This window comes from Emydura macquarii, unplaced genomic scaffold (genome assembly GCF_026122565.2).
Source record: "Emydura macquarii macquarii isolate MOO-44397 ecotype Brisbane River unplaced genomic scaffold, CSIRO-AGI_Emac_v2 contig_2897, whole genome shotgun sequence".
Taxonomy (NCBI): Eukaryota; Metazoa; Chordata; order Testudines; family Chelidae; genus Emydura; species Emydura macquarii.
In genome coordinates, this window is record NW_027133034.1 from 1,224,474 (window position 1) to 1,237,604 (window position 13,131).

The following is a 13,131-nucleotide window of genomic DNA, read 5'->3' on the forward strand; positions in this document are numbered from 1 at the left end:
TTCATTCCAATACATATTTTTCCACAAAAAAAATAGTTCTTGGAGTACTTGTACATACATGCTAAATAGAGTGAACCTTTCCTACAAACAAACTTGAACCCTTCCTCAAGATCTTGTCTGTGGCTGCCAATCCGTAATACACCAGACAGGTTCAAGAATTCAGAAAATTAACCAAAAGGACACAGTAGGCATACACACTTAGTCTCAATACTCACATTGGTAAAGCAGCTAAAGCAAAGCACTGTTCTTCAAATCACTTTGCAGATGATGGTGGTTTAATTTGTGCTCAAAGCAGCAAAATCATTCAAGTAGCATAAATCTAGAGCTGAAGCTCCTAACAAGTTTATCTAGTTTTTTTTCCTGTTGGTGACTGATTCAGAGGGTACTGTGTGCCGAAAATCCCCACCTCTGAAGTTTCTTTTCACTCTTAGAACACTGTGCAATTAAGAAACTTGCTTTAATATTTCCAACGCCCAGATGACCAGGAGTTGATCTGAAAGCAATCTCCCTCACTCAGCACAGCAGAACAGCAAATCATACGTCTGTAGTCCAACGCTTAAACCATTGTGAAATTCTCAAGGTTTAGAGAAGCATGCACATACAAAACTAAGTGTTACACATTAGAACTGTGGCCTCAAGGATTTATAAAGCAGACAAGTCCAGACAGTCCTTTATGAAGCAGTGGAACAGTATACAACCTAACTTTTGTTTTGACACAATTTATCATACTTGTGAGTAAGGGAGCAAACAATTTCTCTTCTGCGTTGTCCTATTTGCATACCAATCCCAAAACTAAAAGGTTCTTGTACAAATATATTCCCATTTCAAACATTTAGCATCTTCTGAACTGAAGTGTCAGTCTATCACAATTTTCTGCTATTAGACAATTTTACAGTAGAAAACATTTAAAAGCCAATTAGCTACAGTTAAAGTAAAGCTAATGCACTGAATCTATACAGAACATTCCAAACATTTTTAGGAATGAATAGTTCTGCCTGGCCTGAATCAAGACTATAGTAAAAAACAAAACATGTGGGGTGAGGAACCAGAAACTCTTGTGTTTAATTCGAAATGTAAGATCCTTATAAAGCTTTTTAAAATTAACTTTGTATTTATTTTTAGAAAAAAAAAGTTACACACCCAATATAACTTTTTTCTTTATTTAAAAAGAGAAAATCCTTCCCTCTCATATGATAATCTTGAATGTCAAATCTTATTTTTTTAAAAGTAGAAAATACTTCATTTAAAAAAAATCTCTGTGTTTTAAGGCTGAGTTTATCACTGATGTAAATTATTACCAGAATTTCTGACAAAAATCTTTATTGAAAGCTATCTATCCTACCAGTCTGTTAGGATTGGGACATATAGGTTTTCATCTCTTTTCACAACCAAAGACAACTGCACTCCTTTTTGCCCAGAGAGAAGACTTTTCAGTCCTCTGTATTGATGAAAAAAATTCTATAGCAAATACAACTGATGCAGCCAGTACCTTATGGATTTCACACTTGTCCTATAACTGAAGTTTCTAAAGTTTGGCAATGTCCTAACAATATGCGCATCAAATACAAATACTGTCCCCTGTGATTATCTATTAGATTGCATTTGAACAAGCATGCGTGAGTCCAGTAAATTCTTTGTATGATCTTTAAAATAGTTGGAATTTGATTTTTGACTCTCCAGAAAAAAATGTTTACGGTTCCACATGAATGCCATGGGAAAAAACTAACACCTTTCCCAACTACCAAGCCTTAATTTACACGCCCATGCTCCAAGCATATACACATTAGGAAAACTTACTGCACTGGTGCTGAAGGAGTATACATAGGTTTCTGCCTTGCACCTGAAACTCTTCATATAATCCTTGTAGAAAGCATGACTGTAGTATACTAAAGTCATGTCTGTGGAATGCTCCAGAGAGCAAGAAAATATTGACATAACAGTGAGGAAAAGCACTGCAACACTTCTATCAACTGTTCTCTAATCTCTGGCCCTTTCTGATCTATCAGCCTTATCAGTAACCTTTGAACATCCCTTGGACTCAAATTTTAAAAAGAGTACTCAATCCAAATAAATGCCCATGGATTTTCATAGCCCAAAAAAGGGAAAGGAAAATCTAGACACATAAGGGATGTTAACACCACAGGCTTCAGATATCACACATGAGAGCTCATTAGGCCTACAAATGCATTATAACTATAGCACAATATCCATTTGCCTTTCTGCAGTGAAACTATCTGAGGCAGATCCATGTCTGGTGCAACCCAGTGCATTTACTTCAGTGCAACTAGGCTGCTTTACACCAGGTGAGGATCTGCCACTGGGACGTTAGTTCATATTTTCAAGTTAGGGGAGCTATTTGCAAAATATCTGGAAAGAGGAGACAAAAATAACAAAGGAGAAAAAACAAAACATTAATCTAGTAGGAAAACACTTTGAAATATTTGTTTAGAGTCATTTGCACCTTGATCCTTCTAAGAGTTTCACAATTTTATAGGAAGAGAGTTTAAAACAAAACAAAAAAAACTCAAAAGGAAAAAAAGTGTCTCCCATTAGTTACCTGAGGTACTGCTGCTAATATTCACTGGGTAGGCCATGTCTGTTCATTGACAAATCCAGAAATATATTGTTAGGAGTCATGCAAATTTCATGCATCAAGTCCAGCCAGACATGCAACCTGAAACAACAAGAAATAGGCAGTTACAATTCGATAGTTTTAGACAGCACTATATGGAGTCTCCTTTTCAGTATATAGATCCAACAGCTGATCATTTTGAGTGTTGGAGGGCTTATCTTCACTACAAAGTTAAATTGATGTTGTCCTGTCCACCCACAATACCCTTATCTCAAGTTTGATGGTGTTTTAACTCAAGTTGGCTGGCCTGCCAAGTGGGATAGGCTGAATCCCCCGAGTGCCGCCAACACTTGAGCTACTAACAGGACCATTCTGTAGTGTGAACTCAGGGTTAAAATTTAAGCATTAGGATTTTTAACTGCTTTGTCTACACGGGATTTTTAGCTATTTTTCCCAAGTTGGCCTAGCACCAAAACAGCGCAATCAGTGCTGGCAATGGTGGGAAAGGTGTGGACGGTGAAGGTGATTTTATTACACTTGTCTAAGCAGGGTTAGATAACCCAGTGATAAAAACACCTACAGCACATCAATGCTAGAGCTCACTCTGTTGCTGGCATCTCTACAGCTGCACCTGTGCTAGATCAACCAGAGTAGAATGGCTGAAATTTCTCAGTGCAGATGCAGCCTAAAAGAGGATCCTTCAGTGTCACAGCACAGGAGAGGTGGCCAGGAGAAATGTGGGATAGGGGTTTCCCTACACACTGCTAACCCCGTGTGCCACATGGATGCCTTGGGAACCTGGGTAATGCACCAAGTTAGAAAGGACTTACACTGGGGATTAGCCTAATGCACAGTAGACACAGGATCGATAAAGTGCAAAGGTGGCTTGAAGCTGCTTTTCCATTCTGCCCCACCCAGAGTTGGATAATGTTCTCATTGACCACAGCAAAGGATCTGTGCCATTAATTTTAACCTGAGGGCCAGGGCTTGAATAGCATCCTGGCTCCTCTCCCATGCTGCCTTCTTGTTCTATAATTTCAGCTCTTTTTATTTTTTGTAAGAAGTATTTCTCTACTTGTTATGTTTGTGGAAAAAAGTGACCAAAATACCAATGACGTAGAGATAACTGAGTTTGCAGACAGCCTGAAACAATAGCTAGGGAGACAAGGTGAATGAAGTAGTAGCTCTTTAACATCCTGAGAGCCACACGGCTACAACAACACGGCATGGAACAGTAGCTGTAAGGTGCGACTCAGACTCTAAGGTCAGAAGGAACCATTATGATCATCTAGTCTGACCTCCTGCACAGCACAGGCCACAGAACCTCACCCACCCACTCCTGTAATAAAACCTCTAACCTATGACCGAGTTATTAAAGTCCCCAAATCATGATTTAAAGACTCAGATACAGAGAATCCACCAGCAAGTGAGCCGTGGCCCCATGCTACAGAGGAAGGCAAAAAACCCAGAGCCTTAGCCAATCTGCCCTGGGGGAAAATTCCTTCCCAACCCCAAATATGGCGATCAGTTAAACCCTGAGCATGTGGGCAAGACTCACCAGCCAGACACCCAAGAAAGAATTCTCTGTAATAACTCAGAACTGACCCTGTCTAACACCCCATCATAGGCCATTGGCATACCTACCACCAGTAGTCAAAGATCAGTCAATTGCCAAAGTAGGCTGTCCCATCATACCATCCCCTCCATAAATTTATCAAGTTCTGTTTTGAAGCCAGCTAGGTTTTTTGCCTCCACTGCTCCTTTTGGAAGGCTATTCCAGAACTTCACTCCTCTGATGGTTAGAAACGTGCATCTAATTTCAAGTCTAAACTTCCTGATGGCCAGTTTATATCCATTATGTTCATATCTCCCCTCAACCTTCTTTTGGTTAGGCTAAACAAACCAAGCTCTTTGAGTCTCCTCTCATAAGGCAGGTTTTCCATTCCTCAGATCATCCTAGTAGCCCTTCTCTACACCTGTTTGAATTCATCTTTCTTAAACATTGGGGACCAGAACTGCATACAGTATTCCAGATAATGTCTGACCAATGCCTTGTATAACGGTACTAACACCTCCCTATCTCTACTGGAAATACCTCGTCTGATGCATTCACAGCCACGTCATATTGGCGGCTCAGTCATCCTGTGATCAACCAAAGGTCCTTCTCCTCCGCTGTCACTTCCAACTGATGCATCCCCAGCTTATAGCAGAATTTCTTGTTATTAGTCCCTAAATGCATGACCTTGCACTTTCCACTATTAAATTTCATCCTATTTCTATTACTCCAGTTCACAAGGTCATCCAGATCTTCCTGTATGATATCCCAATCCTTCTCTGTATTGGCAATACCTCCCAACTTTGTGTCATCCACAAACTTTATTAGCACATTCCCACTTTTTGTGCCAAGATCAGTAATAAAAAAGTTAAATAAGATTGGTCCCAAGACCGAGCCCTGAGGAATTCCACTAGTAACCTCTCTCCAACCTGACAGTTCACCTTTCAGTATGACCCACTGTAGTCTCCCCTTTAACTAGTTCTTTATCCACCTTTCAATTTTCATATTAATCCCCATCATTTCCAATTTAACTAATAATTCCCCACATGGAACCATATCAAATGCCTTATTGAAATCTAGGTAAATTAGATCCACTGCATTCCCTTCTCAAAGAAGGAGATCAGGTTGGTCTGGCATAATCTACCTTTTGTAAAGCCATGTTGTATTTTATCCCAATTACCATTAATTTTGATGTCCTTAACTACTTTTTCTTTCATATTTTTTTCCAAGACCTTGCATACTGCTGAAGTCAAACTAACAGGCCTGTAGTTACCTAGATCACTTTTTTTCCCTGTCTTAAAAATAGGAACTATGTTAGCAATTCTCCAGTCATATGGTACAACCCCTGAGTTTACAGATTCATTAAAATCCTTGCTAATGGGCTTGCAATTTCACATGCCAGTTCCTTTAATATCCTTGGATGGAAATTATCCAGCCCCCTAATTTAGTTCCATTAAGCTGTTTGAGTTTGGCTTCGACTTCGGATACGGTAATTTCTACCTCCATAACCCCATTCCATTCGTCACCCTACCACTATCCCCAAGCTCATCATTAGCCTCATTAAAAGCGGAGGCAAAGTATTTGTTTAGATACTTGGCCATGCTTAGATTATCCTTAACCTACACCCCATCCTCAGTACTTAGCGGCCCCACTTCTTCTTTCTTGGTTTTCTTCCTATTTATATGGCTATAGACCCTTTTACTATTGATTTTAATTCCCTTTGCAAGGTCCAACTCTACTTGGCTTTTGGCCTTTCTCACTTTATCTCTACATGTTCTGACCTCCAAAAGGTAGCTCTCCTTGTTGATCCCTCCCATTTTCCATTCCTTCTAGGCTTTCTGCTTTCTTTTAATCACCTGTCTGAGATGCTTACTCATCCAGCTTGGTCTACAACTCTTGCCTTCATTCACATCAATAAGTACCAGAGATGATAAGTTAGAGGTCAAGATGGTTAGCTATTTTGCTGCTCATCAAGGTATATTAAAGAGAGGGGAGGAGAAATCAAAATCTTACCGAAATCTACACAATCTACACTGAGTGCCAGGTCATTCTGGCCTCATAAATTGGATAGGCTTGGCAAGAGTACCATCACTTACCCCCTACCTTGCCTCAGCACATCTGATCAAGCCCACAGAGGAACCCAGAAGAACCTAGGGATGTATTAAAACTCCAGCAACCCCAAAGAGCACAGTGCAGCATGTGTGATCACATTTTTAACATCTGCACAATGCGAGATTGCCATCTCATTTTGTCTCCTCAAACAGGTGGAGTTTGAAGTAGTACAAATACCTTCCCTTGACCCCTACTCACAGTTCCCCTGTAAACTAGTTACATGTTTCCAGTTACATTTGTTTTAATGCTTTGCTACATGAGTAAAGTTTTAGAACAATAATCAGAACAAGCAAAAATAAATAAATAAATAAATAAATAAATAAAATCAGACAGTGCTTTAGAAACTCATCTATAGCACAAAAGGCAACTCATTCCTAGAAAGAAAGGAATAAACTGACTTTAAATACAACCTAGCCATCCATTTTCTGAGAAACGGAAAAAGAACCTCAATGCAACAAGTGTTCACCATTTATGATCTGTTATGTGGAAGGAATTACAGACTAAAGCAATACTGTTATAAACATGGAAATGAAAATGTTGTATAGATCAAATGAACAAAGGTTATGATCACAAAATAATAATGAAAACAACCAGGACAGCCTGCAATGCAAACATACATCGCTTCTGAGGTCCCATATATGGCCTGTTGTACAGTTAAATTCCAGTTACAACAGGATATCAGATTTCTGAATCAATGAGCATAGTGGAAGGGGAAAGAAAATGCATCCAATTTGTCAAATTTGTAATCAGAGCCAATGTTTAAAATATGAAATCTTTTAACAAAGTAACCACTTTCCTCCCAAAGAACAAAACCTAGAGCAATGTTCCATCTTCGAAGTACACAATGTGCACCTCTGAATTTAGGATACCTTAGATACTGTAAGCTCAATGGAAAGTTTGTCAAGAAAGAAGGCAACTTTTAGCTTCCTATGCTCAATGTTTAAGCTTAAAAGTTATCAACTTCCAATTTATTCATTGCAATATCAGGCATCCTGCTCTTTGTTAACACATAGACAATGTCTGCCAATTTACAGCCTTCCATTCGGCTTGAATCTGTATCAGGAAAATCTAAAGCAAACTTCTGTGGAGGGGCTCTGAGGTCTTGTCTATGCACAAATTGCACTGGTTTAATTTAAGACTGCTCAGTTAAACTAGCAGGTGTGCATGTGAACACACACTTACATTGTTTCAAAACTGGTTATAATCAGTCTAGCTTCCATCTGTAAATCAGACAGGCACAAGCCAAATTTATATAGTCCAGGTTTAAACCAATAAAAAAAAAGTCCACACACAAAGTTGCACCAGTTTAACTAACCATGTACATAATCTTCCCTCTCGTTACATTGGTACAGCTTTCTGTTTATACCAGGTCTAAGACTTTGTCTCATTTGCTCAATCAATTTACCTTAAAACAACTGAAAATCCCTCTAAATGCTCATTAGGGCCCAGACCAAGCCCTTTGAAGATGTATTAGCTGACCATGCTTACAGGACAAGGGTTGGTCTATATAACATAGTACTATACACAATATAAATACACTTTTCTACAATAGGTCTTCTCTACAATAGGTCTTTTATGGTATAGGCTGAGGTGTGAAATTAGGCCAGTAGAGTTACTGAGGTATAACATCCACCACGGGGGATGCTCTTAATCCACTATAAAAGAAGTCTTATTTTCAATTTAGTTTATATTGTTTGGGAAGGGGTTTAAGATAAACCAACCCCACGCCCTCCCCCACTTTTACATTAGAATAAAAAAGTGTCCGGAGGGGAGGGGACATGTTATACCTTATAGCTATCTAGCCATACTTGTGTAATTGGTAAAAGTAATTGCGAAGCCAAGGCTTTATATTGGTATAACAGCACCCGCACTAGGAGTTTTACCACTTCAATTGTACTGGTGCTTAAACATACATAATTCAAGTGGTACAAAAACTGTGTTGACAATCCCTAAACCACAGCTTCAGATGTGTAGCCTAACCCCGCAGCATAGACACAGTTTAAGGCGATGAAGGGAATTTTCTGTTGTAGGAACACCACCTCTCTGAATGACAGCAGCTAGCTCAATGGAAGTATTCTTTCACTGACCTAGCTGCGTCTAGACTGGGAGGTAGATAACCTAGCTATGTTGGTCAGAGGTGTGGATTTTTCACACCCCCATTCCACCCTAAGCGCCATAGCTACAGCTACAGCTTAAGTGATCTTTAAGTGTAGACCACGGTCTGGTTAAAAAAAACCAACTTATGTCAACCTAGCTATACTGCTCAGAGGTGTGAAAAAATCATACCCCAGATAAATCAACCTAAGTCCTGGTGTAGACACCACTAGGTCAATGGAATAATACGTCTGTTAACCTAACTACCACCTCTTGAGGCTGTAGATTAACGACAACAGAAAAACCTCCTTCAGTCACTATAGCATCTACACTATGGAGCACAGCCCTTTGCGTATGTCTACACTACGGAGACTATAACAGCATAGCTACGTCGCTGTAGCTATGCTGGCATAATCCTGTAGTGTAAACGCAGCCTATGCTGACAGAGACAGTTTTTCTCTTGGTGCACAAAAGACCATCTCCCCAAATAACAGCAGCCTTCTTCTATCTACAGAGCTGTCTCTTCACTGTGGGTTAGAGGTCAGCACAGTTATGTTGGTCAGAGCCATGATTTTTTTCACACCCCTCACCAACAGAGCTACATTGACCTAAAATTATGTGTAGGCCATGTCCAAATTGAGCTGGTGCAAAACCTGTATGGCCCCTCATGTATCAGTTTCAAAGTTGCGCAGGCTGAAAAATTACACCTTTAAACTGGCGTACTTCTATGCACAGAACAAGAATTAGGAAGAAAGAAGCAATTTTTCAGTGAAGCAATTTTTCACAGTGACTGGGAAAAAGAACCCAGACATTTAACCACTATACCATGAAAAAACACTAAGAATTGATTCTTGACTTTCTGAAATGAAATGAAACTGGGGATAATACCTCAACTGCCAAGTGTCTGTCCCAAGATGGAAAAACCTGGCCTAGCTCGACATAAGCACAATATATTATACCAAATAATGTTTTCAAATCTCCCTCTTTTCACAATTCATGCTGAACTGTACTGTCTACTCACCAGAGATGTAGCTGCAAAGATGCTGGAAGTAAGGGTGCTTGCTGCCACACTCTTTGGCTTGAAGTGTTTTCCATCATACACAGGGTTTACAGTTTGGTTGAATGGCTCTCAGCAACCCCACTATACAAATTGTTCCAGCACCCCTGTGTAGCTGAATTGATGCTCAATAGTGTTTAACAAGCACAGATTCAGAAACTGTGGCGCACTGGGTTTTAACCATTCCTGGAATAGTGCTGTATGTGGTTTACCTGGAGATGTAGGCCAAAATAAACTGTGTTCAGCTGCACCATTGTCAACAGTGAGAAACTTTCCTAACATGGACAAAGCTATGGATGACAGGAGAATTCAATTGAAAAATGCAACTCCATAGAGAGGAAGAAAACAACACACCCTCTAATACAGAGAGCGTACAAAAGAGAATTAGAAAAAGAGCTTGCATTTTTCATTCCCACCCTTAAGCTTTCTGCCCTTACTAGCCCTATGTTTTTATACACTTATCCCCCCATGCCCACTTGTGAGTACTATGAATTAAATTCTTGAGGGTATAAGCAAAACAAGCAGAGACTAGCTATATAAAGTGTTATTGCTCAATTAAACAGTTTTTAAATTGTTTTGAATTAGATATTCAAGCTCTCCTCTGCCCTGAGATTCAATGGCAGGAACCTCAAACAAAGATTTGTAAGCTTGAGTATGTGTATCACTACCACTGAAACAAAATATTTTACACCTTTTGTAGAAAGCGCAGTCTTTACCAATGCACAAAGCTTTGCTAGAAACCATGAGAAACAGGGCGCCCTCTCCTCCACTGCACCCTGTCAAGTCATTATACCCTGGCAAATCCTATCAAATTAAGATTATCTCACATTTACACTGCTGGTGACATTTTGCATAGATGTAGCTATGAAGTAGGTGGAGTGTTCTGTAATCGTTTTAAAATTATTTTATAAACACTTCAAGTCTCTCTCTGCCCAGAGGACATCAGCAGCTGTTGGGGGAGCAGTTTGCAGGGAACAGACTGACACCCACAAATACCCACTTCAGGCTTGAAGCTAGGCCTTCCATCTTAAGATGACAGAGTAAGAGACGTCCATATAGAATACTTGTTGTTTGAAAAAAATTTCTATTACTTTATGAACATAAGAATAGTCATACTGGGCCAGACCAATGGTCCATCTAGCCCAGTATCCTGTCTTCCAACAGGGGCCAATGCCAGGTGCTTCAGAGTGAATGAACAGAACAGTGCAATTATCAAGTGATCCATCCCCCCCTGTCCTCTAGTCCCAGCTTCTGGCAGTCAGAAGCTTAGGGACACCCAGAGCATGGGGTTGCATCGCTGATCATCTTGGTTAATAGCCATTGATGGACCTCTCCCATGAATTTCTGTCACTCTCTTTTGAACCCACTTACACTTCTTGCCTTGACAACATCCCCACCTTGAATTCCACAGGTTGACTGTGTGTTGTGTGAAGTACTGTTTTAAACCTGCTGCCTATTAATTTCATTTGGTGATCTTTGGTTCTTGTGTTAGGTGAAGGGGTAAACAACTCATGCTCAATCACTTTCTCCACACCATTCATGATTTTATAGGCCTCATCATAACCCGCTTAGTCATCTCTTTTCAAAGATGAAAAGCCCCAGTCTTTAATCTCTCCTCACATGGAAGCTATTTCACACCTTTAATCATTTTTGTTGTCCATCTCTACATTTTTTCCAATTCTAATATCTCTCTTTTGAGATGGGGCAACAAGAACTGCACACAGTATTTTAGGTGTGGGCGAACCATGAACTTGTATAGTGGCATTATATTTGTTGTTTTATAATCTCTCTTTCTTAATGGTTCCTAACATTTTGTTAGCTTTTTTAACTGCCGCTGCACATTGAGCAGATATTTTCAGAGAACTATCCATGATGACGCCAAGATCTTTTTCTTGAATGGTGACAGCTAATTTAGACCCCATCACTTTTTATGTACAGTTGGGATTCTGTTTTCCAATGGGCAATTTGCATTTATAAACATTGAATTTCAACTGCCATTTTGTTGTCCAGTCACCCAGTTTTGTGAGATCCCTTTGTCATTCTTTGCACTCTTCCCCACCAACAAGGGTATGTCTACACTGAAATTTAAAAAAAAAAAATGTAAAAGGACCTGAGGCAGCAAGTCTCAAAGCCTGGGTCAACTGACTTAGGCTTGCAGGGTGGGGCTAAAAATATCAGTGTAGATGTTTGGATTCAGGCTGGAGCCTGAGACCCATCCCCTTTGCTGGGTTTCAGAGCCTGAGAGCCAGGGCAAGCTTGAACATATACATTGCTATTGGTAGCCCCGTAGCACGACCCAGGCTCTGAGACTTGCTGCTCCGTGTCCTTTTTTTTCCTGGGTCGCATAGATGTATCCTATGAGTCCCAGCTCTTGACTTTCCCTGCATTTGTACAGGAAAATCCCATCTATGGAAACATCTGGCCCTAATTTGCAAATCGGAGATTTATAAATTAAATATGTTGGAGAATATTAATTAACAAGTCTAACTGAGAATTTCTGAACTTCTACTCTTTTTTTACGTGTGTGCACGCACGCAGAGTAAAATCTGCACAGCTGTTTTGGCAAGTGAAGAATAAATTAATAACTTTTAGCTAAAGTTAACCAGGCTTTCTGTACCAAATAATTTTGAGGATCTTGTAGAAACCCTTCTGTTCCACTTCTAGAGACCATGTACACCGAAAAGGAGCCAGCCTTCACAAACAGGACTGCTTTATTAAGTAGCAGTATTGAGAACTACAATCCAACAACCTATACACTATGCACATTAACCCCCTAAACTCGGCATCCCCTTACCCCCCACTGACTTCAGGGTATATGAGCAGTTTTCTAAAATTCTCTCAAACTGCCCTATCACCAGCACAAATAATGATGGCAGTGCAAAGTAGACAAGCTACCAGATTTTCAACCTTCAACCATCTATATTTACCTTGAACAGCTACAGATGACATAGCGATAAAACACCAGCGGCTGCTCTACACTAGCTGTTTCAGTATTGGTGGAGCTGCACTAATGCCAGAACAGTGGTGGGAAATTTTCAGAATATTGTCCATATAGACGCACCCTTTCTATATGAAACACCCTCATTATAAACAGCATCTCACTAAATACAGTGAGAATTGCCAAGAACAGCCTTATGTAAACAGAGCAAATGTTTGTATGTTAAGCATAGCTGAGTCTGACTTCAGTAACCAGTTCCGCTAAAGGAAGCTAATGCTTTATTTTTATTTGACAGAAGTTATTCAAACCAGAATTAAGTCAACCAAACTCATTTTCAGTATAAACAACAGTTTCTCCCAAAACAGGCTGAAGTTAAAAACAATCCCTAAAGTGTCATTTAACATACATTAGGGTGAGTAAGCAATAACCCTGTAAGTTAAGTCTAGCAGGACTTATGAGCAGGAAGAATGGTCTTCAGTACTGAAATGTAGAAAGGTCTATGACATTTCTCTCTCGAAACCAGAATATAAGCTTTTATTTAAAAAAGTTTCCAGAGCTCCTGGCAATGAAGATATCCATGTTATGTGAATTAGGGTTATGGTTTGCTTATGTCAGTGTGTTTGCAGACTCAGTAGCACACACCAGGTGTAAGTGTGTGAATTTCACTCAACCTCCAACTCATCTTCATCAGGACCATTTGTATGCTGGAGACACAGGTCCTAACTTTTGTAACAGGGCCTCACAATTTTTGCAGCATACCAGTCAGCTCCGATGCAATACTGATGGCAAAAATCATACCAAAA

The 13,131-nt window shown here is 39.8% G+C and overlaps 1 protein-coding gene across 4 annotated transcripts in view; it reads right to left on the minus strand.

Moving 5' to 3' along the window:
• The window catches only part of KANK1 (KN motif and ankyrin repeat domains 1), a 171,591-nt gene that overhangs the window by 58,626 nt on the left and 99,834 nt on the right, over nucleotides 1–13,131 (minus strand). For 2 of the 4 annotated variants that reach the window (XM_067569194.1, XM_067569192.1), the window contains exon 5: nucleotides 2,558–2,674. In XM_067569194.1, coding sequence (XP_067425295.1) covers nucleotides 2,558–2,594 — 37 coding nt within the window. In that variant the 5' untranslated portion in view covers nucleotides 2,595–2,674. Of the gene's footprint in view, nucleotides 1–1,797; nucleotides 1,909–2,557; nucleotides 2,675–13,131 lie in introns of those variants that run through there. The other 2 variants (XM_067569195.1, XM_067569191.1) reach the window with 2 other exon arrangements.